The sequence below is a fragment of the Neoarius graeffei genome, chromosome 7 (assembly GCF_027579695.1).
Source record: "Neoarius graeffei isolate fNeoGra1 chromosome 7, fNeoGra1.pri, whole genome shotgun sequence".
NCBI lineage: Eukaryota > Metazoa > Chordata > Actinopteri > Siluriformes > Ariidae > Neoarius > Neoarius graeffei.
Genome location: NC_083575.1, coordinates 19,831,535 through 19,859,399, shown reverse-complemented (window position 1 = coordinate 19,859,399; position 27,865 = coordinate 19,831,535). Strand labels below are relative to the sequence as shown.

General features: G+C 40.6%; 1 protein-coding gene across 3 annotated transcripts in view; it reads left to right on the top strand.

Annotated features, from left to right (window-relative positions):
- Window positions 1-27,865, top strand: part of LOC132889156 (zinc transporter ZIP9) — a 35,483-nt gene that overhangs the window by 3,584 nt on the left and 4,034 nt on the right. For 2 of the 3 annotated variants that reach the window (XM_060925386.1, XM_060925384.1), the window contains 3 exons: window positions 4,294-4,467; window positions 7,077-7,142; window positions 22,111-22,196. In XM_060925386.1, the coding sequence (XP_060781369.1) occupies window positions 4,294-4,467; window positions 7,077-7,142; window positions 22,111-22,196 (326 nt within the window). The remainder of the gene's footprint in view (window positions 1-4,293; window positions 4,468-7,076; window positions 7,143-22,110; window positions 22,197-27,865) is intronic. The other variant, XM_060925385.1, reaches the window with a different exon arrangement.

Genomic DNA, 27,865 nt, shown 5'->3' with positions numbered 1-27,865 from the left:
GAAATGAGTCCCCGCCCCACCGCCCGTTGCGGTCAGTTTGCAGCAAGGGTGGAATGAATTTATAAGTTGCCAGCCCCACGGGCGGTCCCTCTTTGAGGGGGTTCATCGTTCTCTCGATATTTCATCATATTGAAGGACTTTTCAAGACATTTTCATTAGATTCTGTTGGTTTGTTTACCGACGCGGGCGCGGCCATATTGTTTTCGCTTAGAAATGAAACGAGCGCTCTGATTGGCTGTTGGTTCGGAGGTTCAGCCAATCAGAGAGCTCGATACACACAGCTCAGTGAAATCCACCCCAAGTCTCCCCAAGTCGCATCTATGTCTGTGACTTTGAAAACCAGCGTCCTACCACATGAGTTTTGTCAAAATATCACATAAAATTAAGGGTACATAGTGTGTAGGATAGGATACAAAGATAGCAGCGCTAACACCACATTATTTTTTGTTAGATAGGAACTCAATCAAACATAGGTCACATATGCATTTATATACATAAACACCAGTAATAAATCATAAAACTAAATTGAATATATCAAATTACATGCATGATACAACATTACATGCATTGCCTCTTTTACAATTTTTCGAAAATTATGCGACACGCGGACAACATGCAAACTCCGCACAGAAAGGCCCTCGCCGGCCACGGGGCTCGAACCCAGGACCTTCTTGCTGTGAGGCGACAGTGCTAACCACTACACCACCGTGCCACCACCTTGAACTTGTCTTAGTGAATTTTTTTTTTTTTCCTTTGGAGTTTTCATTGTTTGCGATCACCAGAGCGTGTTTTTGGTTTTTACAAATACTGACGCAATTTATTGTAATATTAGACCTCATTACTGATTGGCTAGAACCATAACAAGAACCAATGGAATAGCCCAATAAAGCAATACAATTTACATTCAACAACATTATCGCGCCATTCCATTGGTTCTCAGCGTCACATAATATGACTAACTGACACTATAGACTTGTATCCCCTGTGCTGAAAAAACAGCTGAAGCGAGGTCAGAAGAGCGAATCCAACAGGGTTTGCAGATTTATTTTGTAATGCGGTAGTTTTTAGATCTCCTACTCCAGCATCTTTCTGCTATGCAAGAAACCTTATGGTGTTTTAATGTATGTATCAATATACAGTTGTGTTCAAAATAATAGCAGTCCAACATGACTAACCAGATCAATCACTGCTTTTGGTAGAATTTATATTACTACATGGCAAATAATTTACCAGTAGGTGTAGTAAAGTCGTAGAAAACCAACAGACCCAACATTCATGATATGCATGTTCCTGAGTCTGTGTAATTGAATAATTAAGTGAAAGGGGCGTGTTCAAAATAATAGCAGTGTGGAGTTCAATTAGTGAGGTCATTCATTCTGTGAAAAAACAGATGTCAGTCAGGTGGCCCTAATTTAAGGATGAAGCCAGCACATGTTGTACATCCATTTCTCTCTGAAAACCTGAGAAACATGGGTCGTTCCAGACATTGTTCAGAAGAACAGCGTGCTTTGATTTAAAACATTGATTGGAGAGGGGAAAACGCATAAAGAAGTGCAGAAAATGATAGTCTGCTGGGCTAAAATGATCTCCAGTGCTTTAAAATGGACAAGAAAACGAGAGAGACGTGGAAGAAAATGGAAGACTACCATTCGAATGGATCGAAGAATAGCCAGAATGGCAAAGACTCAGCCAATGATCAGCTCCAGGGTGATGAAAGACAGTCTGAAGTTACCTGTAAGTACTGTGACAATTAGAAGATGCCTGTGTGAAGCTAATCTATCGGCAAGAAGCCCCCGCAAAGTTCCACTGTTAAAAAAAAGATGTGCTGAAGAGGATACAATTTGCCAAAGAACACATTGACTGGCCTAAAGAGAAATGGAAAAACATTTTGTGGACTGATGAAAGTAAGATTGTTCTTTCTGGGTCCAAGGGCCGCAGACAGTTTTTCAGACGACCCCCAGACAGTGAATTCAAGCCACAGTACACTCTGAAGACAGTGAAGCATGGTGGTGCAAGCATCATGATATGGGGATGCTTCTCTTACTATGGTGTTGGGCCCATTTATCGCATACCAGGGATCATGGATCAGTTTGCATACCGTAAAATACCAAATAATAGCCGAGTTCCAATTAACCGCCGAGTTCCCTTTAACGGCCGGGTGTACGCGTGTGTTGTGACAAATAAAGGCCGGTTCCGAATACTCGTCGGGGTCTAAAAAAAAAAAGCGTCCGAACGTTCTATCTAGAATCTTGAGGCCCAGCACTTTTCTGGTTTTCTGGTGTTTAAACGATTTTGCATTGCATAGTTTTCTACCGAAACAATATGAATGAATGAATGAATGAATGAATGAATGAAATTATTTCTATAATACTGTTTACAACATTTTGTTACGTGATAATAAACATGCCATTTCAATGTTATAATCTTGGTCTACCGTAATATTTCTTGAGGAATGCAACTCCGTAACTTTTGACAGATGTCTTAGCCACCCCTTTGGGTATACCCAACGAAAGCCAGCGTGTGTGGTGACATTGAGGACTGCGGGTTTCCAAGGTTGGACTGCTGCTTCTGTTAAACGACCTAAATTGCCGAATGCATGCGTCAAAGCACGCACTGAGTTTTATTAAAGACCTTATACCATTTCACTTGCCCTTACCCATTCGGATCTGGAAGACGCTTTACAAAAAAGGTGAGAGCGTTCTAACATGCATTTCAGTCTGCTCGCGGCCAATCTAATCCAAGGGGCCTTTTCAACAAGTAATCTGTCGTGCAAGTTGGGCAGAAGCACGCGTCAGGCAGGCAACATGTAGGCCTACAAGTCAGTAACCTATTCAACTAACTTTCATCCGAACTTTAAGTTTTCTACGGGGTCGAGCCACCGTACCAACTCACTCGGGGAATAGGCTCATATCGGCCAAATAGGGAGACGTCTTGGAGAGAAACGTGAGAATGCAAGATGACAGTATGTAGCCACTGCAGGTCACTTATTTTTCAGCATAAGCATAAAACCCTTTGGTTTGACACTTCGCACCCTAATTATGTTGCTTCAACGTCGCGCCCTCCATGCAATTTCAGATTGACAGACATCGCGAAGCGCAAAGGGTGGAGGCTGCATGGGTGAGGGTGATAGCAAGTGACCATAACTTTGCAGATTAATTAAATCACAGTGCTGCGCACAGACAATGGTGTGGTTTCTTGATTATTTTGTAAAGCATGCGCTTAACTAGTCATTAACAGGAAAAGGTGTGTGATTTATCCTTTATCCACCCCGACTGTGCCATGCGAAGATGCATTCTGCGTCTTCAAAATTCCCCGAAGTCGGCACCGTGCTATCTGTAATCTAACTCTAAACAAACTGTAAGTTATACTGGTTAAAAGTAGGCCTATCTGAGAATGATTTTTTTCCCCGTTTTGAGGTAGATTTTGGGGAAGGTATTTGTGAAGAAGGAATTAATCGCCTGTTCCAAATAGCCGCCTAGTCTCTAATACGCGCCGGGTCTCTTACGTGATTGAGACAAATAATCGCCCGGGCTATTATTTGGTATTTTACGGTATATCAAAATACTTGAAGAGGTCATGTTGCCTTATGCTGAAGAGGAAATGCCCTTGAAATGGATGTTTCAAAAAGACAACGACCCCAAACACACCAGTAAGCGAGCAGCATCTTGGTTCCAGACCAACAAAATTAAAGTCATGGAGTGGCCATCCCAATCCCCGGACCTTAATCCGATAGAAAACTTGTGGGGTGACATCAAAAATGCTGTTTCTGAGGCAAAACCAAGAAATGCAGAGGAATTGTGGAATGTTGTCAAATCATCCTGGGCTGGAATACCTGTTCACAGGTGCCAGAAGTTGGTCGACTCCATGCAACACAGATGTGAAGCAGTTCTTAGAAACCGTGGTTATACAACTAAATATTAGTTTAGTGATTCACAGGAATGCTAAATCCTTAAGATTTTTTCAGTTTATACAGTAAATATTTGGAGTTTGTAATGAAAAATGCAGACACTGCTATTTTTTTGAACAGCCCAAAATTCATTTTTCTTCATTTTCTGTCAAGTAATTAAAACATTGATACATTTTTCTTCATGTTTTGATGTAGAATATAATGTGCAGTGTTCCCAATGCATGGAAATAAAAACTATTATAAGGATTTTGAGCTTTACTCACGTTTTTAAACACACTGCTATTATTTTGAACACAACTGTATCTGTCTTTGTTTCTACTGTCTCAGTAAACAAAACTTATGCACTGTTAATAGTTTATTCATGTTTTTACTGCTTCATCCTACAGATTCCCTTTGCTCGGTCGTAACAGCTAGACTGAATACCTCCGATGCAATTTCTACTCTCAAGCCTTCCACAGAGAAAGGATTGCGTCCACATGTCTTCATTGGAGCATCACTGGTTCTGGGGTTCACGTTGATGTTTGTAGTTGATCAGATTGCTGATTACTGCTCTGCACACGGTAAACAGCATGAGTTACTGTGTTCTTTCCTTCAAGTCACTGACATGACAGAAAAGCTTCTGCTACACAATCATTCCTGTTTATCTTGCTATAATTCAAGAGCATTAAGTTGTCATTAGATCATTTTTACGCTAGTAAGAGCAAATGTATTAAAATCTTCCTGAACTGGATTTGAGTAAATGGTGTAATGATATAATGTCATCTCACAGCAAGAAGGTTCCAGGTTTGAACCTCACAGCTGACGGGGGCCTTTCTGTGTGAAGTTTGCATGTTCTCCCCGCGTCTGCGTAGGTTTCCTCCCACAGTTCAAAGACATGCAGATTAGGTAAACTCCCCAGCCCACTGGGGTTACACAAACCAGTGCTTACTTAGTGCCGGTCCCAAGCCTGGATAGATTGGGGAGGGTTGCATCAGGAATTACGTCCGGTGTAAAAACCCATGCCAAATCAAATATGCGGAACAGATCCATTATGGCGACTCCTAACAGGAACTGCTGAAAGATGATGATGATGATAAAGTCTAGTCAAGTCCGTTTATTTGTATCGCACTTTTAACAATGGACATTGTCGCAAAGCAGCTTTACAGAAAAATGTAGACTTTAAACATTTGAATTTATAAAGTTATCCCTAATGAGCAAGCCTGAGGTGACGGTGGAAAGGAAACTCTTCCTCAGGTAACATGAGGAAGAAACCTCGAGAGGAACCAGACTCGAAAGGAAACCTATCCTCATTTGGGTGATGACAGAGAGTACGATTATAAATAACTTACTCCTATAACAGTGTCCATATAGTCACAAAGTACAACTGTGTAACCAGGAAATTCATTATAGTTTTATCATGAATTATCAACTGATTAGGCTTGAGTGCAAAACTGTTCAGAACAACTGCAGTCCAGAAGTTATCGTGACAATTGTAGTTGTAAGTCATCATAGCAAAACTGTTTGTATTAAGGCCCACTTTACACGGGGACGGTCTGAAACAAAAATGCAAAAGTCCGTTTTCATTCTCGCTTTTTTCTACACAATAGGGATGTTAACCAATGACTGTTTGACCGGTGGTTGACTGAATCAGTGTCAATCGGTTAATTTTTTTTGGTTGTCGGTGAAAAAAAAAAAATCAATCGTTTTGAAGCTGCCGATTTTGGAGCGGAGAACCTGGAATTCTGTGTTGTAAACGCTTGGGGCGTGCCATGGGTGTAAGGACGACAGCTGACAAATCAGAAACACCCATTCAGTCATGTCCCGCCCCAGTTAAAGACAGCTGACAAATCAGAAACACCCATTCAGTCATGTCCCGCTCCAGTTGAACACAGCTGCCACTCGGCGAAACAATAAAGTGTAGACACAGACTTTTTAGCTTACAAATTACTTTTTTTTTTTTTTTTTTTATTATTAGAAGGCACATGGAGTTTAGTCCTGCCTTGGCCAGTGCATTCTGAAAGTATGTTTCGGTCTGTAGCCAACAATGCATGTTATTGCAGATCAGATCTCTCCACACAAACTAAAGGCGCAGATGCCGACTTTTTCACGGCTTTTTCATGGACTGTCACGGCATTTGCTTATGTAGTAATTTTAATACAGAATTTACTCTGATGAAATTATTCAGACACTCCAACGGAGTGTCTGCACGAGCCGTGAAAAAGGCGCGCCGTTTGCATCCCTGTTTAAACTCATAGGTTAACCGACTTTAACTGGCTAATGAGGCTCGGTGGTCGGTCAAGATTTTTTTTAGTTTTCGCCATCCCTACTACACAACCGTTTTCAAGGAGGAAATCTGCGTCTATACGGTGACGCATAAATGTGTGGAATTCAATTGGATGTGCATGCCAGGCGGCTAGGTGGTGCTGTGAAAGACCTCCGCTGTGTCTGCACGCATGCGCAACGTCTTCCGTCTTGTCTGATCTGCACATCTGCGCCGCGAAAACTTTGACTACTCTGGCTATGGTAAGTAAGAAAGTAAGTAAAAAAGTAAGAGCATACTATACCCGCCTCTGTTCATTAACGGTATATGTGCAGATTCGGTATAGATGTTCGAAGGACTCCTGGACGTTTATTAAAGCTGCCAGAGCAGCTTGAAGGTCCGTTGGATCGATGTAATCAGACATGCTCTTACTTTTTTACTTACTTTCTTACTTCCCGGGCTGGCATGTACAGTATATGACACATGTATGACGTAAACGCGTACCCGACGTGAGCAGATCCGAGCAGAGTTTCGCGTATTGGGTAGTTTAGACGGATATGCAACGGGGGCTGTTTTTAACTTATCCACTCTGGAAGGCGTTTTCAATTTTTTCCGTTTTTCAGCCTCGGAAACGCTGTCCCCGTGTAGACGAAAGGCACTTCCGATAAAATATTTAGTCGTTTTTACCCGACAGCGTCCTCGTATAAACGGGCCCTAAGTGTCCAGAGCCGTCCTCCACAAACCATAAACCATTAACTAAAGCATAGCATTGTCAGTTTAGTACGTATTATATTAATATTTTACTTTTGTTGGTTTCCTCATATAGTTTGCTTGTTTATTCTCAATCCAAATAATTTGAGAATCCAACAGACTAAAATAAGCATGTTATAAGTATAACAGCATTCTTTCTACGTTTGTCTCCCATTTTAGTCTCGCGTGCGAGTGTATACAATGGCAGCACCACAGCGACTCTGGGTCTCCTCATTCATGCAGCAGGTACTATCAACAGAGATTTTGTTTTCTTTTAAGACTTTAAAAAACTTCCTGATATCTGATATTAAAGCCATGTAAATGGAGGGCAGGTTGGGTTTCCAGCCTGGGTGTGTTTCTCTATCCCAGAAAGAAAGCTCCAGACCACAGGAGATAAGCAGTCTTTGGAAATCTGACACTTTCTGCGTGCTAGGACTCGATATGTCTGAAACATATATTCTTTATTTTTGCTTTTTTTTAAAAAAGTAAACGGCCTTTCAGTTTCATAAAATCAGTGAAATTGGGGCGTCGTGGCTCAGGTGGATAAGGCGCCATACCATAAATCCGGGGACACGGGTTCGATTCCGACCCGAGGTCATTTCCCGATCCCTCCCTGTCTCTCTCCTGCTCATTTCCTGTCTCTACACTGTCCTATCCAATAAAGGTGGAAAAAGCCCAAAAAAATCTTTAAAAAAAAAATCGGTGAAATTTAGTTCCTTCTGAAATTTGATTATTGTGATCTGTTTATTTCTGTAATATAAAAAAAAAAACAGGCCATTCTGTGGCTGGGAAGTTATTAAATTTGAAGAGATTCCCGAGTGAATAATGTCAAGTCAAGTTTGTTTGTATAGCGCTTTTATTTTTTATTCAGGGTTCCCGCAGGTCCTTAAAAAGTCTTAAAAAGTCTTAAATACAACTTTTGGTTTTCAAGGCCTTAAAGCGTCTTAAATTGTTTGGAATGACTGGAATTTTCGAAAGGGAGGTATTAAATTTAATATTGGACCGAACGAGTGAAATGTCTCCATCCGGTTTGGGGTATTTTTTTTTTTTTAACCGTAATTTTAAAAGTGACCAGCGTACCTTTTGGGGGCAGCATTGGTTCTGTGCGTTCCGTAGAACAAGAGCTAACGTTAGGAGGCTACTGGAGGACGTGTGGTATGGTGGTTGTGAAGAGTGAGAGATGCGCAGGTAGCTTACGTGGGCGCTAGAAAGCGTTGATAATTATGGGAAGATGTCTGTTTAATGACAAGCGGTTGGGGGATGACAAATACCCCCAAAATAAGGAGAAGAATCGTTTGCGATAAAAAGCACTGGATCGCACAAATGTGTTTAAAGACGGTAACGCAGCGCTGGGGACATGGCGGACTGGGAAACTGGCTTTTCACGGACACGAGGCACGCGCGCGTGTGTTAGAGGTCAAGCGCTCTGGAGTGAAACGCAAGGGGGTTCGCGCATGCGCACAAGAGTCAGGTTGAAAATGGGACTTATAGGACATAATACTAATACTGTAATGATGATTAGCATCATTTTTTTTTACATAACATTGTTTATTGTACTAAGTTTAATATAAATATATAAACAACCTTTATTTCAAAACTCAGAAAGAACTCCAGAAAATACAATAATTCTAAATATAGTACAATATAAATAATTTGTACAAAAAGTTTTTTAGTTTTTATTACCTATCGTCTACAACAGTGTTTTTAATATAAGAATAATATTAACAACCACTAATAATAATTAGTAGTAGTAATTATTATTGATTATTAATCATTACTACTTATGAATTAGTGATTAAGTACTAGGGATTATTAAATGTTATACAATTAAGTTATTAAAAATTATTACAAATTATTATTAAAAAGTAGTAATTGGTAGAATACAAACAAAATACTCAAGGATTATAGATAATTTTTTTAAATAGTGAACACTGATAAAAACTGTACTACTACTAATAATAATAAACAATAATACTACTAGTAATACTTGTTAATGTTATCAGTACAATTGTTATATCAATGTTCACTATTAAAAACAAGTTATCTATAATCCATGAATAGTTATCACTACTACTACTACTACTAATAATAATAATAATAATAATTATTATTATTATTTTAACAATTTTAACTAATCTTATAACTCAATCTTATAGCATTTTAATAATCACTCATTAATTATTAGTATAATTAAGTAGTAGTTGATGATAATTACTAATTAATTATTAAATTACATTTTGATAATCACTGCTTATTAAGCAGTAATTAAAATTCTATAAAAGTTCATTTTTTAATTATTAAAAAAGTAGTTATTATTATTAGTAATACAAACAATTATTCATGAATTATAGATAATAATTAATGATTATTTTTGAATAATGAACATTGATATAACAATTGCACTGATAATTAGTTTAGTTATTACAACACATTGATTAATATTGATAATAATGGTTATGAAAGGTGACAGTTGTTTTTCTGTGTTTAATGTAACACTCTGATGATTGTATGACTGCATAAACAGGTTCATGCTGTCACCTGCTATAATGCAGAAGATACTCGAGAACTTCCTCAGCCAGCTGTATACTGTACGACACTCAGACTGATTTTGCTGTCAGACACAAAATCACACATCAAAGATAATCTTTGGGGATTGAAATAATGCCAGCTAAGGTTGTTCAGCTGGTTCTACTTGCCGTTTATTGTTTTCGTTTTTGAAATGATTCATGGTGTTTTCTCCAGTAAACACCAGTCTTCTCCTTGCAGCTACAGTAGTTCTGCAGGCCCAAAACACACGACTTTGCTTCAGCTGTTTGCATGTCTAACAGTTGCCATTGATGCACCCTGTTGTTCATCAATTGTGTGCATTCTTCTTAAAGTTAGTAAAAAAAAAAAAAACTATTGCAGAAAACAGTTTTAAGTTGTGGTATTTATCATTTTCTTTGCCATGGTACAGTCTTAATTTTTCCATTTAGAGGTCTTGAAAAGGTCTTAAAAGTCTTTAAATTTGTACTTGAAAAATGTGCAGATACCCTGTTTATTGTGGCCACAAGATTTCAGACATTTTTCTTACATCACTACTACTACTACTTTTTTACATGAGTTATACACTACCAATACAGGAAAAAAGGAAATAAAACAATGTATTTTGATAAAGAAGATCTTAAGATTCATATCATCGACAATTTTCTATTATGGCCATGGAGTTTATACGTTTCAGTAATCTTGTAACAGGAACAATTAGAACATAAGGGGTTCCACACTTCACAATTCACAAAAATGAAATTAAACATACAAAATTACACAGTAACAATATTAATCAGTATTAATCAGCAAAAAACAGTTTTTATCTCTTTAACATAACTAGTCCATTTAGACCATATCCTAAAAAATTTCTCCGTCTGTATTCTGAGAGAGTAGGACAATTGTTCCATGATACACACACACACACACAGTGGGGCCAAAAAGTATTTAGTCAGCCACCAATTGTGCAAATTCTCCCACTTAAAAAGATGAGAGAGGCCTGTAATTTTCATCATAGGTACACTTCAACTATGAGAGACAGAATGGGGGGGAAAGAATCCAAGAAATCACATTGTAGGATTTTTAATGAATTAATTGGTAAATTCTTCACCAAAATAAGTATTTGGTCACCTACAAAAAAGCAAGATTTCTGGCTCTCACAGACCTGTAACAACTTCTTTAAGAGGCTCCTCTGTCCTCCACTCGTTACCTGTATTAATGGCACCTGTTTGAACTCGTTATCAGTATAAAAGACACCTGTCCACAACCTCAAACAGTCACACTCCAAACTCCACTATGGCCAAGACCAAAGAGCTGTCAAAGGACACCAGAAACAAAATTGTAGACCTGCACCAGGCTGGGAAGACTGAATCTGCAATAGGTAAGCAGCTTGGTGTGAAGAAATCAACTGTGGGAGCAATTATTAGAAAATGGAAGACATACAAGACCACTGATAATCTCCCTCGATCTGGGGCTCCACGCAAGATCTCACCCCGTGGGGTCAAAATGATCACAAGAACGGTGAGCAAAAATCCCAGAACCACACGGGGGGACCTAGTGAATGACCTGCAGAGAGCTGGGACCAAAGTAACAAAGGCTACCATCAGTAACACACTACGCCGCCAGGGACTCAAATCCTGCAGTGCCAGACGTGTCCCCCTGCTTAAGCCAGTACATGTCCAGGCCCGTCTGAAGTTTGCTAGAGAGCATTTGGATGATCCAGAAGAGGATTGGGAGAAGGTCATATGGTCAGACGAAACCAAAATAGAACTTTTTGGTAAAAACTCAACTTGTCGTGTTTGGAGGAGAAAGAATGCTGAGTTGCATCCAAAGAACACCATACCTACTGTGAAGCATGGGGGTGGAAACATCATGCTTTGGGGCTGTTTTTCTGCAAAGGGACCAGGTCGACTGATCCGTGTAAAGGAAAGAATGAATGGGGCCATGTATCATGAGATTTTGAGTGAAAACCTCCTTCCATCAGCAAGGGCATTGAAGATGAAACGTGGCTGGGTCTTTCAGCATGACAATGATCCCAAACACACCGCCCGGGCAACGAAGGAGTGGCTTCGTAAGAAGCATTTCAAGGTCCTGGAGTGGCCTAGCCAGTCTCCAGATCTCAGCCCCATAGAAAATCTTTGGAGGGAGTTGAAAGTCCGTTTTGCCCAGCGACAGCCCCAAAACATCACTGCTCTAGAGGAGATCTGCATGGAGGAATGGGCCAAAATACCAGCAACAGTGTGTGAAAACCTTGTGAAGACTTATAGAAAACGTTTGACCTCTGTCATTGCCAACAAAGGGTATATAACAAAGTATTGAGATGAACTTTTGTTATTGACCAAATACTTATTTTCCACCATAATTTGCAAATAAATTCTTTAAAAATCAGACAATGTGATTTTCTGGATTTTTTTTTTTCTCATTCTGTCTCTCATAGTTGAGGTATACTTCATTATTATCTCTAGCCGCTTTATCCTGTTCTACAGGGTCACAGGCAAGCTGGAGCCTATCCCAGCTGACTACGGGCGAAAGGCGGGGTACACCCTGGACAAGTCGCCAGGTCATCACAGGGCCGACACATAGACACAGACAACCATTCACACTCACATTCACACCTACGGTCAATTTAGAGTCACCAGTTAACCTAACCTGCATGTCTTTGGACTGTGGGGGAAACCGGAGCACCCGGAGGAAATCCACGCGGACACGGGGAGAACATGCAAACTCCGCACAGAAAGGCCCTCGCTGGCCATGGGGCTCGAACCCAGGACCTTCTTATTGTGAGGCGACAGCGCTAACCACTACACCACCGTGCCGCCTGAGGTATACCTATGATGAAAATTACAGGCCTCTCTCATCTTTTTAAGTGGGAGAACTTGCACAATTGGTGACTGACTAAATACTTTTTTGCCCCACTGTGTGTGTGTGTGTGTGTGTGTGTGTGTGTGTGTGTGTGTGTGTGTGTGTGTATCTTGAGTCACATCTAACCATTCTTCTATAGTAGGAGGATCTGGTTTTAACCACCTTCTTGAAGTAGTCTTTTTGCTTGCAGCCAAAAGTATAAGCAGCAATTTTCTTTTATCTCCATAGACCCATCTGTCAAAAGCAATATTCCCTAAATACAGTATAAAGTGTCAAACCTATGGGGAATGTTTACCCCAAAGATAGCTTCCAGATGGGAGTGTATTTCTCTCCAGTATAGTTAAAACTGGGCATTCCCAAAAAACAAAGTGATTGGCTTCACTGTTTCCACAAGCTCTCCAACAATTTGTGTTCAGTTTTAGTGTTCGTTGTTGTGAAGGTGTGATGATAAAATCTCGACAGATTTTTCCAACTATATTCCCGCCATGTATTTGAGCATGTTGTCTCCCACTGTAATATACATAATCTTTTCCACTCTTCTGAAGACAGTGAGAGACCACATTCCTTTTCCCATTTCTGTTTGATATACAACGTATTGTGAGAGCTGGCTTGGCGTAGCCCATAGTTCAGTTTAGATACAACCTTGGTACATATTGATGAATTGCTTGCTTTTTTAAATACTTCTACCATACCTGTATTTTCTAACTCCTGCGTCCTGGCTATGTTTTCATTGAAGTGGTGTCTAACCTGAAGGCACCTATAAAAATCCTGACGCTGCAGGCCATGCTCCTGCTGTAATGATGCAAATGTCTTAAATGTCCCTTTATGTACAAAAGTGGAATAGTTTGAGAGGCCCATTTTAATCCAAGTCTTAAATCTGACATCTAACTTATTTGGAGAAAAATCAGTATCAAATGCACACCATCTTAGTATTCTTAGAGCCTGTTCCATATTGCAGAGTTTTGCTATCATCTGCCACGTCTTCAATGCTATATTGATCCAAGGATTATTATTATCTAACATATTGTTTATTAATTTATTGTCTGCTATTATAGCTGCTAATGGAATCCCTTGACTCATTCTGAGCTCAATGTCCATCCATCTTGCAGAGTATGATGGAGCGCACCAGCACACTAGAGGTCTTAATTGGGCTGCATAGTAGTAGTCACGCAGACAAGGAAGACCCGTACCTCCACATTCCTTGTGTAGCTGTAATGTTTTATATCTGATCCTAGGTTTTTTGCCTTGCCATAGAAATCTTGATGTCAGTTTTTGTCCCATTCCATGAACTGCTTTGTCGGTGTTTCGACTGGGAGAGTCTGGAAAAGGTATAGCAATCTCGGTAATACAGTCGTTCTTACAGACTCGACTCTGGAATTCAAGCTCAGGAAAGGAATGAGACTCCATCTTTGTATATCTGATTTAATGTTTGTGTTTAAGGGACCATAATTCAAAGTAAACAGTTTTGAAGTATCCTTGGGTAAATTCACACCCAGGTATCTTATAGAGTCTGCATCCCATTTCAAGTGATACCTCTCCACCAAAAAGCCAGGTGGTTCATCATTAAATGTGAGCACTTGGGTGAAGGGACCATAATTCAAAGTAAACAGTTTTGAAGTATCCTTGGGTAAATTCACACCCAGGTATCTTAGAGTCTGCATCCCATTTCAAGTGATACCTCTCCACCAAAAAGCCAGGTGGTTCATAATTAAATGTGAGCACTTGGGTCTTTTGAACATTCAGTTTGTATCCTGAAATAACACCATGTTCCTCTAAAAGATCCATCAATTTAGGAAATGTTAAAGTGGGTTGTGAGAGGTATACTAGGACTTCATCAGCAAATAGTGTAAGTTTATGTTCATCGGAATCCTTATTTATTCCTTTAATGTTATGATTCCGCCTTATCCATTGACTCAAAGGTTCAATAAACAAAGCAAAAAGCAGGGGGGAGGCTGGACACGCCTGTCTTGTTCCGCGTTCTAATATGAAGGGCTTTGATAAGGTACCGTTAACTTTAATCCTTGCAGAGGGGCTATCATATAGAGCTTGAAATGTCTCAATAATTACACTTGTGGAGATCAGATTTTTCTAATACTTGAAGCCTAGGTCACAACCGGCTGTACGTGCTCCTACGGCCGGTCTACGTGCAAGAAACGCACGGAGGGCGCGCGTGTGACGTGCTGATTTTCAAGCCGTAGACCGGCCGCAGAGGTTCTTTGTCATGTCAAACAAACTCCACGGGCGCTTACATTTTTTCAGGTTGCAAGACAAACTTACGGCCAACGTGCGTCTTTCTCCACGAACATAAAAATGCAGCGATTTGGGGAACGCCAAAAATCGCACGGCCAAAAAATCGTACGTCCGGTTGTGACCTAGGCTTTATATAGGAAAGACCACCTGACAGAGTCAAAAGCCTTTTCTGCATCTTGACTTATAAGCATTGCGTCTGTGCCTTGTTGTCTTATATGATTAATAATGTGTAGGGTCCTTCTCAAATTGTCTTGTGTTTGTGTCTAATAAAACCAGTCTGGTCTGCGTGAATTAATTTAGGTAGAATCTTGTCTATTCTGTGCGCCAGTATTGATGTAAATAGTTTATAATCTACATTTAGTATACTAATAGGGCGAAAACTACCGCACTCAAGTTTATCTTTGCCTTCCTTAGGAATCAATGAAATTATTGCTTCCCTCCATGAAGGAGGAATTTTCTTTTCCTTTCGAACCCAGTTGAAGGATGCCAGTAGTGTTGGGATCAGCTTCTCTTGCATAGTTCTATACCACTCAGCAGTGAAACCATCTGGGCCTGGTGACTCGTTTGCCTTCAGTCTGGAGATTCTTCAATTGTTATTTCTGATGTTAACACTATTTTCTTCTTCAGAGATGGAGGGTAAATCAAGAGAGGCCAAGAATGAGTCAATATGAGAGGCGTTATCAATATGTGGTTGAGAATAGAGTGTTTTGTAGAATTTTTCAAAGCTCTGTTGAATTTTCTCTAGCATGTGTTCAGTTATCCCTGACTCTGGAATCCGTATCTTATGAATGGCATTATCTGCTTGCTGCTTTTTTAGTTTGTGTGAAAGAAGTTTCGTTGCCTTCCCTCCAGGCTCATAATACCGCTGTTTTAAAAATATTTTTAAAAAAAAAAGTAATTTCTTGTGTTCTTATTTCTTCTATCTCACGCCTTATCTCTTTCATTTCTTGTTTCACCCTGTCATCTAAAGTGTCCATGTGGACCCTTTGTAGGTGCTTTAGTTTACTCTCAAGACCTTGAAGCTTTTGTCTTCTTAGCTTCTTCATATATGAGGTGCTGGCAATGATTTTGCCCCACATAACTGCTTTAAGTGTGTCCCAAAGGATAACTGGCGACACTTCCCCGTTATCATTTATGTCTAAGAATGTCTAGAATTTATGTCTAAGGGGGCCCTCAGATATGACGTCACAGAAAGGCTCAATTGTCCATGGTTATCCCGATTCTTATTCAATTTCAATTACCTGGTCGCTAAAGGCACAAAAAGTCACATTTCTTCTAACTCGGCAAAACAGTCAAATATGTAAACTCACCATTCCAAAGAAAGTAAATCTCTTGGGAAATCTTGCCATTACAAACCACTGTCCATGTTCGCAGGTGAGGGATCTCTTCTAAAGGCTTGTAACTTTTGTATTGAGGAGGGTGTTCTCTCTTCCGTTCGGCGGGCTCGTCTGCTTCTCCGCCAGCCTAGTTTTTGTAGCTGCTCCATCATGGTCTCTGGAGGTCTGACGATCTCGACGTTGAAGCCCCTCTTGACCATATCCTGCGATGCCTCTTCCACGGTCTCGTAAATCTTGACTCCTTCCTAGTATTTAACTTTGAGCCTGGCTGGAAATGTAGTCTGGAACTGGATGCCTCGATTCTTCAGCGTCTTTCTGATCTCTGCATATTCTTTCCGCTTTTGAAGAATGCATGGGGGATAGTCATTGTCAACATTGATTCAGTTTTCTTGCCATATCAACCCTTTCTTTTGCCAAGCTTTGCAAAGTATCATTTCTTTAGTTCTAAAACTAGAGAACTTCACTAGGATGGACCTTGGCTGTGCGTGTGGCAGAGGCTGAGATCCAAGTGCACGGTGGGCTCTCTCTATTTGCAGAGTGGCAGTGTCTGTTACGTCGAGGTTTTCCCCAAACAATTTTTCCACAAACTCAACCATGGTTGGTGAGTCCTTTTCAGCTCCTTCAGGAACCCCATGTAAGTGGATATTTTCTCGTCTTGAGTGGCCCTCTTGTTCGGTTATCTTAGCTTCCATTTGGGCTAGAAGTTTTAGCATCTCCGACACAATATCCTCTGTGTTTTGTATTCTTTCTTAGGCTTTCATAATTCGCTCTTGAGCCTCCTCAAGTCTCGTGTTCGTTTTGGTTATTTCCGCCTTGATATCATCCAGTTGGATCTTGTTATCGTGCCGAAAATCTCTCAGCTCTTTGAGGATCAGGCCCAGATTAGCCGTGTCTTCGTTAGAGCTAGCGCTAGCAGTCTCACTCTGTGCTTCTGTTTGCCGTGGATTTTTATTTTCTTTGACATCTTTTTTTTGCCTTGGTCAACATTATCACCCCTCTAACGCGGTTATAATAAGTTGCAAGTAAAGTTCAGATTTTCAGGGGCATGTACAGTGGTGCTTGAAAGTTTGTGAACCCTTTAGAATTTTCTATATTTCTGCATAAATATGACCTAAAACATCATCAGATTTTCACAAAAGTCCTAAAAGTAGATAAAGAGAACCCAGTTAAACAAATGAGACACAAATATTATACTTGGTCATTTATTTATTGAGGAAAATTATCCAATATTACATATCTGTGAGTGGCAAAAGTATGTGAACCCCTAGGATTAGCAGTTAATTTGAAGGTGAAATTAGAGTCAGATGTTTTCAGTCAATGGGATGACAATCAGGTGTGAGTGGGCACCCTGTTTTATTTCAAGAACAAGGATCTATCAAAGTCTGATCTTTACAACACATGTTTGTGGAAGTGTATCATGGCACGACCAAAGGAGATTTCTGAGGACATCAGAAAAAGCGTTGTTGATGCTCATCAGGCTGGAAAAGGTTACAAAACCATCTCTAAAGAGTTTGAACTCCACCAATCCACAGTCAGACAGATTGTGTACAAATGGAGGAAATTCAAGACCATTGTTACCCTCCCCAGGAATGGTCAACCAAAAAAGATCACTCCAAGAACAAGGCGTGTAATGGTCGACGAGGTCACAAAGGACCCCAGGGTAACTTCTAAGCAACTGAAGGCCTCTCTCACATTGGCTAATGTTAATGTTCATGAGTCCACCATCAGGAGAACACTGAACAACAAATGGTGTGCATGGCAGGGTTGCAAGGAGAAAGCCACTGCTCTCCAAAAAGAACATTGCTGCTCGTCTGCAGTTTGCTGAAGATCATGTGGACAAGCCAGAAGCCTATTGGAAAATATTTTGTGGACGGATGAGACCAAAATATAACTTTTTGGTTTAAATGAGAAGCGTTATGTTTGGAGAAAGGAAAAAACTGCATTCCAGCATAAGAACCTTATCCCATCTGTGAAACATGGTGGTGGTAGTATCATGGTTTGGGCCTGTTTTGCTGCATCTGGGCCAGGACAGCTTGCCATCCTTGATGGAACAATGAATTCTGAATTATAGCAGCGAATTCTAAAAGAAAATGTCAGGACATCTGTCCATGAACTGAATCTCAAGAGAAGGTGGGTCATGCAGCAAGACAACGACCCTAAGCACACAAGTTGTTTGACCAAAGAATGGTTAAAGAAGAATAAAGTTAATGTTTTGGAATGACCAAGTCAAAGTCCTGACCTTCATCCAATCGAAATCTTGTGGAAGGACCTGAAGTGAGCAGTTCATGTGAGGAAACCCACCAAAATCCCAGAGTTGAAGCTGTTCTGTATGGAGGAATGGGCTAAAATTCCTCCAAGCCAGTGTGCAGGTCTGATCAACAGTTACCGGAAATGTTTAGTTGCAGTTATTGCTGCACAAGGGGGTCACACCAGATACTGAAAGTAAAGGTTCACATACTTTTGCCACTCGCAGATATGTAATATTGGATCATTTTCCTCAATAAATAAACGACCAAGTATAATAATTTTGTCTCATTTGTTTAAGTGGGTTCTCTTTATCTACTTTTAGGGCTTGTGTGAAAATATGATGTTGTTTTAGGTCATACTTATGCAGAACTATAGAAAATTCTAAAGGGTTCACAAACTTTCAAGCACCACTGTAAGATGTCTAGCTGCTTGGGAGATGTTTGTCTATGCTGCCATCCTGTGTGCGCCCCAAGTGGAAGTCCTGTGTAGCACTTTTAACAATAGACATTGTCCAAAAGCAGCTTTACAGAATCTGAATGACCCAAAACATGAGCCAATTTTATCCCTAATCTATCCCCAATGTGCAAGCCCGTGGCGACGGTGGCAAGGAAAAACTCCCCCAGACGACACGAGGAAGAAACCTCGAGAGGAACCAGACCCAAAAGGGAACTCATCCTCACCTGGACAACAACAGACAACATGACTATAACATTGACAGTTTTAACATGAAGTCAGTTTTGTTGATGTTATGAACTCTTCATTAATGGAAACTTGAATGCAAAACTGTTCATGACAACTGCAGTCCTGAAGTTAGCAAGCCAACTGTAGTCCTCAGCCATAAAAGCATTACTGTAAGTGTCCAGAGCGTCTTCCAGGTGTGACTTTCAACTGTCCATATGGGGCCGTCCTCCACAGGAGCAATGCGATGAGACACAGGGTACCAGGATGGATCAGGCAGGTCCGAGGAGCAGAAGAGGTCAGCATCTCGATCCCAGGATTGACATGTAACTCAGAGGGACAGATTTTTTTGGGGGGGGGAGAGGGAGAGAAAACACAGGTTTTTAGGTATGCCCAGTGTCACCTGAATAAGTAGGAACAGTATACATATTGCACTGAGTACAAGCAGGGACTCCGGCAACTAACTATGACAGCATAACTAAAAGGGGAGAGCCAGAAGGTAACACAGGCATGAGGGAGCCCCGGGACATAAAGCAGCCAGCCACTACACCGTCAACAAACTCGAGTGAGCAAGCGAGTGGGGGACTGACAGCATCCATACATCCCAGTTTACCAAAACACTCTGTCTGAGGACCCTCCAGATCTACTCCTTTACCTCATAAACACCATTAACAAAAGGCTTGACTAAACAGATGTGTTTTCAGCCTAGACTTAAACACTGAGACTGTCTGATTCCCGAACACTACTTGGAAGGCTGTTCCATAACTGTGGGGCTTTATGTGCATGAAATCGCTCGCTTCACACAGTCAAGCAGACAGAGGAAGTCCATGTGTGCATGCGCAGGTTTACCTTCTTCTTTTGGGTTTTACGGCAGCTGGCATCCAGTGTTGCATTACTGCCATCTACAGGTTTACCTTGACCGTGCACTGACAGTTCCATCATTCTGTTGCTAAACGAACAGCTGATCACACCAAGGTGCTCGCTGACCGCCGATATTTATTAGTTTGGTCCTGTATTTCCTTTCCTTCGCAACATAACATCTTTTCTTCTCGCTTTCCGTTACTTTCACGTTTCATTTGCACACTCGCGTCCTCCATTTTTCTCTCCTGTTTCAAATTTGTCTTCCACAATGCCTTGCACGAACAGGGAAAGTCCACATGACATAGTATTTTGTATTGCGTCATGGTGAAGCAGGAAAAAAATAGCGGAGAATTTAGGGCCACATGACTTTAAAAATTCATGAATTGTTCTATTTTAAAAAAAAACTAATAAAATTGGAAGTCTGTAATTCGAATTCAGTAGCTTTCGGTCCACTAAACAAAAATAACTGGGTGTCAGGGAAAAAATTTTTCTATGACCTACACTTGAAAAGTCTGAAAGGCAGTCTAGCTTTAACATTAACCTTAATCTTATTGTGCGCTTCTGTATGACTCTGGGTTCGAGAGAAATATACCTCATACAGTCTCATATGTGGTACAACATCATGTTGATACTGGGAGAACTCTTTATCATGAAAAATAAAGAGCACTAATGGAAACATGTAATTTACTACATCTCCTTTGTTTTTACCTACTAGATATTGAAGTGAAGAAGGCAGCTCAATGAGTTCACCTCTTTTACCCACAGTTTAAAGGTGCTGACTGCAAAGTCATCTGAGATTTTTTTTTTTTTTTTTATTGTGCATGGCATTTCCCTATGTCTCGCAAGAACAATATCATGTGGATGAGATGTGATTATTTTGATGTGCTGAAGGTCGCTTTTCTCCATCTTCCTCCCTCTTGAGGTAAACAGTATGGCCCGACGGAAACAGCCGAACATGAGGAGCTTTAACTAATTCGCATAAATATGGAACTGCGTCACACCAAGATGGTGACGCGCGGAAAACACCGTGACTCTATATCGACCTCAGAGAGTTTTGAGTCACAGGGATGTAATTTGTGGTTGACATTCGCGAATAGATCTGTGAAACAAAAGACGAATAAATCTTTTCTCCGTTACTGCTTTTGTGTTATCGCTTCTTTCTCTGTAAGATCAAAATATTAGGTGTATAACACCATATTCGCTACTGTGGAGTCGAGCCCATGCATTCTAAGGCTAAGATAGCTAAGCACTAGCTAGAATGATTTATTTATCTGTTCAGAAAAATGACACATCATCTGACCTTGCTCTATCTTACAGTTGCTCTCACTAGGCAGGCTTTCCTTTTCTTTTCAGCCAGCTTTTAGCTGGCAGGAAAGCCGAGTCCGCCATGTTCACCCATGCTGACTTATTTTGGTTAAAAGTAGGTCAAACACCACCCCATGGTGGTAATCTCTGGAATCATAAAATGTGGGACACTTTTTATCTCAGCAAAACATTTGCACACAGGATACACGGTGTGTGCAGCAGCGAAACATCTCGAAACTCCAACAGCAAAAGAAATAGAAAATTTTGCCCAGAATTCAACTTTGCAGTCAGAACCTTTAAGCTCCAAGCTATCAGTTACAGTATCTGTATAGGATATATTTTGCCACAAACAGTAAAAATGATGACTTGATATGTTTGGCTCATGCAATTATATACACTCACCACTTTAATTGGAACATCCGTGCATGTGCTCATTTCATGCAATGAGTTGCCAATCACGTGGCAACAGCATAATGCATAAAATGCTGGTTTGAGTATTTCAGAAACTGATCTCCTGTGACTTTCGTGCATGACAGTCTCTAAAGATTACATAAAATGGTGCAAAAGGTGTCCAGTGAGTAGCAGCTCTGTTGATTAGAGAGGTCAGAGGAGAATAGCCAGACTGGTTCAACTGGTTCAAGTTAACAGGAATTCTACAGAAACTTACATAACCACTCTTTACAAACGTAGTGAGCAGAAGCATAAGCTAAACCTTGAGACAGATGGGATACAAGAGCAGAAGACCACATCAGGTTCCACTCCTATCAGCCAAGAACAGGAGGCTACAGTCGGTACAGCATCACTGAGACTGGGCAGTTGAAGACTGGATATGACTGACATTTTTAAAATCAAGTCAGATATTTGAATCAAGCCACTGAGATCACAGTTTTCCTCATTCTGATGTTTGATGTGAAAATGAACTGAAGCTCTTGACCAGTATCTAGGTGATTCTGTGCATTGCACTGCATCAACGTGATTGATTTATTGATTGGATATTCCAGGTATTAGCAGGTGTATAGGTGTTCCTATTAAAGTGGCCAGTGAATGTATATTTCTATGAATACACGATGAGTAGCCAAAGAAAATGTCCAGTCTGGTGGTTATTGAGGTGTATACCTGTCTGTCTGTCTGTTTGTTTCTACATCTCCATAGCTGATGGTATGGCTCTAGGTGCCGCTGTTGCATCATCTCAAGTGTCAGTTCAGGTCATTGTCTTCTTTGCTGTGATTCTGCACAAGGTAAGACTGTTCTCTCAGGGGCAAGAAAAAATCTTACATTCTGAACACGTGTGTGTGTGTGTGTGTGTGTGTGTGTGTGTATACATACATACATGGCGGCATGGTGGTGTAGTGGTTAGCGCTGTCGCCTCACAGCAAGAAGGTCCGGGTTCGAGCCCCGTGGCCGGCGAGGGCCTTTCTGTGCGGAGTTTGCATGTTCTCCCCGTGTCCGCGTGGGTTTCCTCCAGGTGGTCCGGTTTCCCCCACAGTCCAAAGACATGCAGGTTAGGTTACCTGGTGACTCTAAATTGACCGTAGGTGTGAATGTTAATGGTTGTCTGTGTCTATGTGTCAGCCCTGTGATGACCTGGCGACTTGTCCAGGGTGTACCCCGCCTTTCGCCCGTAGTCAGCTGGGATAGGCTCCAGCTTGCCTGCGACCCTGTAGAACAGGATAAAGCGGCTACAGATAATGAGATGAGATGAGACATACATACATGCATACATGCAGTGAATTTCTGAAGGGTTCGCACGATTTGATTTACACAACATGCCTACCACTTTAAAGGTGAAAATTGTTTTTTTGTGATACAAACAATAAGATGAAAAAAACAGAAATCTGGAGTGTGCATAGGTATTCACCCCCAAGTCAATACTTTGTAGAGCCACCTTTTGCTGCAGTTCCAGCTGCAAGTCTCTTGGGGTATGTCTCTATTAGCGTAGCAGATCTAGCCACTGGGATTTTTGCCCATTCGTCAAGGCAAAACTGCTCCAACTCTTTCAAGCCTTCAAGTTAGATGGGTTGCGTTGGTGTACAGCAATCTTCAAGTTATTCCACAGATTCTCAATTGGATTGAGGACTGGGCTTTGACTAGGCATGTCAAGACATTTAAATGTTTCCCTTTAAACCACTCCAGTGTAGCTTTAGCAGTATGTTTAGGGTCATTGTCCTCCTGGAACATGAACCTTTGTTCCAGTCTCAAACCTCTGGCCGACTCAAACAGGTTTTCCTCCAGAATTGCCCTGTGTTTAGTGCCATCCATCTTTCCTTCAGTCCTGACCAGCTTTCCTGTCCCTGCAGATGAAAAACATCCCCACAGCATGATGCTGCCACCACCATGTTTCACTGTAGGAATGGTGTTCTCAGGGTGTTGGGTTTGCACCACACATGGCATTTCCCATGATGGCCAAAAAGATCAGTTTTAGTCTCATCTGACCAGAGAATCTTCTTCCATGTGTTTGGGGAGTCTGCCACATGCTGTTGGGCAAACTCCAAACGTGTTTTCTTAAGCAATGACGTTCTCCTGGCCACTCTTCCATAAAGCCCCACTCTGTGGAGTGTACGGCTTAAAGTGGTCCTATGGACAGATCCTCCCATCTCCGCTGTGGATCTTTGCAGCTCCTTCAGTGTTATCTTTGGTGTTTTTGTTGCATCTCTGATTAATGCCCTCCTTGCCCGGTCTGTGAGTTTTCTGGTGGGTGACCTTCTCTTGTCAGGTTTGTAGTGGTGCCATATTCTTTCCATTTTGCTATAATGGATTTAATGGTGCTCCCTGGGATTTTCAAAGTTTGGGATTTTTTTTTATAACACAACCCTGGTCTATACTTCTCCACAACTTTGTCTCTGACCTGTTTGGAGGCTCCTTGGTTCTCATGTTGCTTGCTTAGTAGCATTGCAGAGTCAGGGTCCTTCCAGAACAGGTTGATTTATACAGACATCATGTGACAGATCATGTGACACTTTGATTGCACACAGGTGGATCTTAATCAATTATGTGACTTATGAAGTGAATTGGTTGGAGCAGCTCTGATTTAGGGGTTTCATACGAAAGGGGGTGAATACCTATGCACACTCCAGATTTCTGTTATTCCATCTCAATTATTGTTTGTGTCACAATAAAACAACAGTTTTCACCTTTAAAGTGGTAGGCATGTTGTGTAAATCAAATGGTGCTAACCCTCCAAAAACCTGTTTTAATTCCAGCTTGTAATGCGACAAAACAGGACAAACGCCAAGGGGGATGAATACTTTTGCAAGACACTGTGTGTGTGTGTGTGTGTGTGTGTGTGTGTGTGTGTGTGTGTGTACAGTGCTGTGCAAAAGTCTTAGGCACCCTATATTTTTTTCCCTACAAACTTTGTTATAGATTTCTATTTTATGATTTCTACATTATGGAGTCAGTCCAAAAACATTTTAGAGTCCAAACATTTGTTTTTCAGCACAAAATTAAATGTTATAGCAAAAAAAAAAAGCTTGTATCTGAGCAGCATATTAACATAAGAGACCACTTTTCAGATTAAAAAAGAAAACATAATGAAGGCTACTGGGTTTTGGTGCAAAATGAAGACGCGAGTGTGACAGTCAAAGTGTCCAGAAGAACTGTGGCTGGTTCTGTAAGATGCTCAGTAAAACCTACAGCTCATTTCCGCATAAAACTGCACTCACTGTACCTGACACTACTATTATTTATTTATTTATTTATTTATTTATTTTTAAACAAAGGGTCGTCTCACACCAAATATTGGCTTTGTTCCATTTATTATGGCTTACTGCTGTTTATAGTAGGGGGTTTATCCCCCGCTGGCCAAACGACCCGAAGGGGGATTATATCGTGGTGATTTCTGTCCGTCCGTCCCAAAAAGGGTACTCACCTTCTGAAATCAACTCCTCTCACAATTTTTGGAGGAATTTCACGAAACTTGACAGGATTCTTTGTTATATGTCGGAAATATGCATATTGCAATTTCGTTCAATTCAGTCACGTTTTACCAAAGTTATGGCCTAGTTGCTTGCAGGGGATATTGTGCTGTCTTGTTTTTAATATTGAAACATTTCATTATTTTTAAGCCATTTTTGGTGTACAGCATTTATTTATATGTGCCTAAGACTTTTGCACAGGACTGTACATATTTCTTGCTTAATTCCTCTAAAGAACATAAATGTTTTCTAGGAACCATATTTACATTACAGAATAACGCTTCAATGTAACTAGAGAAAAAGTGTAAGTAGCCTATAAAATAGGTTTTACATACACAAATTTGAGAGTTTTATTTCTGTAAAATGAGAGATGGTGTGAGTCAGTGTGACCTGGAAAGAGTTTTGGTTTTGTCCATATTGCAAGAATTTCACAAACACATCTCTGCCTTTCTAATAAAACTTTTTGTTCTTATGAACCTGTTCATAGTGGGCCAGAGTCAGAGTTGAGCTAGAGTTCGTAGTGAAGATATAATACCGAAATTGTACACATCAGTGTTCAGACATCAGATATATACTGAATTACATCAATAGAATGAAGTGCAATTCAGAGAGTTAGAGAGTTATATGTATGGGGTGGAGTTTTCTATCATATAATACAACCCCAATTCAGATTGTCAATAAAAACAGAATGTGATAATTTGCAAATCATGAAAACCCAGTATTTCATTGAAAATAGTACCAAGACAACATATCACGTGTTGAAACTGAGAATTTTTTTTTTTTTATATGCTCGTTTTCAATTTGATGTCAGCAACACGTTTCAGAAAAGTTGGGACGGGCATGTTTACCACTGTGTTGCATCACTTCTACTTTTAACAACACTCTGTAAACGTTTGGGAACTGAGGAGACCAATTGCTGTAGTTTTGAAAGAGAAATGTTGTCCCATTCTTGCCTGATATACAATTTCAGTTGCTGAACAGTTTGGGGTCTCCTTTGGCATATTTTGTGCTTCATAATGCGCCAAATGTTTTAACTGGGAGACAGGTCTGGACTGCTGGCAGGCCAGTTTAGCACCCAGACTCTTACTACGGAGTCATGCAGTTTTAATATGTGCAGAAAGCAGCTTGGCATTGTCTTGCTGAAAGAAGGAAGGCCTTCCCTGAAAAAGATTTTGTCTGGATTGCAGCATATTGCTCTGAAACATGTATATATCATTCAGCATTAATGATGCCTTCCCAGATGTACAAGCTACCCATGTCCTGTGCACTAATGCACCCTCATACCATCACAGATGCTGGCTTTTGAACTGTGCACTGATAACAAGCCGGATGGTCCCTCTCCCCTTTAGCCTAGAGGACGTGGTGTCCATGATTTTCTAAAAAGAAATTCAGATTTTGATTCCTCAGACCTCGGGACAATTTTCCACTTCGCCTCAGTCCATCGTGAAAGAGCTCGGGCCCAGAGAAGGTGGTGGTGTTTCTGGATATTATTTATATCTGGTTTAACTTGCGTTTGTGGATGCAGTAATGAACTGTTTTCACAGATGATGGTTTTCTGAAGTGTTCCTGAGCCCATACAGTGATTTCCACTACAGACACGTGTCTGCTTTTAATGCAGTGTCGCCTGAGGGCCTGAAGATCACAGGCATCCAATGTCAGTTTTCAGCCTTGTCTCTTGCATACAGAGATTTCTCCAGATTCTCTGAATCTTTTAATGATGTTATGTACCACAGATGATGTGATCCCCAAATTCTTTGCAATTTGACATTGAGGAAAGTTATTCTTAAATTGTTGCACTGTTTGCCCACGCAGTCTTTCACAGAGCGGTGAACCCCTCCCCATCTGTACTTCTGAGAGACTCCGCCTCTCTGGGATGCTCTTTTTATACTCAATCATGTTACTGACCTCTTGCCAGTTAACCAAATTAGTGGTGGTGTTGTTTTTAGCATTACACAACTTTTTCAGTCTTTTGTTGCCCCTGTCCCAACGTTTCTGAAACATGTTGCTGACATCAAATTCAAAATGAGCATATATTTTTCAAAAAACAATAACATTTCTCAGTTTCAACATTTGATGTGTTGTCTTTGTACTACTTTCAATGAAATATAGGGTTTCCATGATTTTGCAAATCTTCACATTCTGTTTCCATTTGTTTTACACAGTGTCCCAACTTTTTTGGAATTGGGGTTGTATGAAAATTTTATTTTGGACTGTACATACACTCAAACTGTGGAATGCCATCTGAGGCCAAAATTAAACACTTCAGTTCTGGATGACATTCATTAATTAATAGTATTGTCCACAAAAAAGTTGCACATAGGAGACAGCCTCTTATCTCAGTGATAAAGAATCTATCAATTAACTTTAAGTGTAGCAGATGAATGCTTGTTCAGGTTATCCTTCAAACCATGATCACGTTTTCTTTACAGGAGAGTGCATCGAGTTAACCAAGACATTGACCTAAAATGGCGAATTAAAAGTGTGGTTTAAATACAGTATCATGTGCACACATTACAGTTTCATTACCTGAATTTGTATCTCGTCGCTTCATTAAGATGTGTACACAATTAACTGCCAGCACACAATACACGAAATAATAAGATGCGCTAGATCAAACGCTATTTTATAATCTGCTAATTGTGAGGGTAGAATGGCAAAATTTTTCAGTTAAACCAAATTTGTAGTGATTAATGTGATCATTGACAACCACAAGCTGGCCTAGTGGTTAGCGTGTCCACCTCTGGACCTGGAGATTGAGAGTTCTAGTGGGGATCGGGTCACACCAAAGACCATCATAAAAATGGTACCTACTGCCATCTGGATGAGAGTAGGGAGTCAAACTCTCACGAGAGGCCAAGGGCTAGAGAAACAGAGATTGGTGCCGCACCCATGGGCCTCAAGAGCTGGTTAGTACTGGGACAGGAGACTGCCTGGGAAGACCAGGTCCTGGTGTGGGAGGGACTTTGACTTTGTCAAATGTGATAATGAAACAT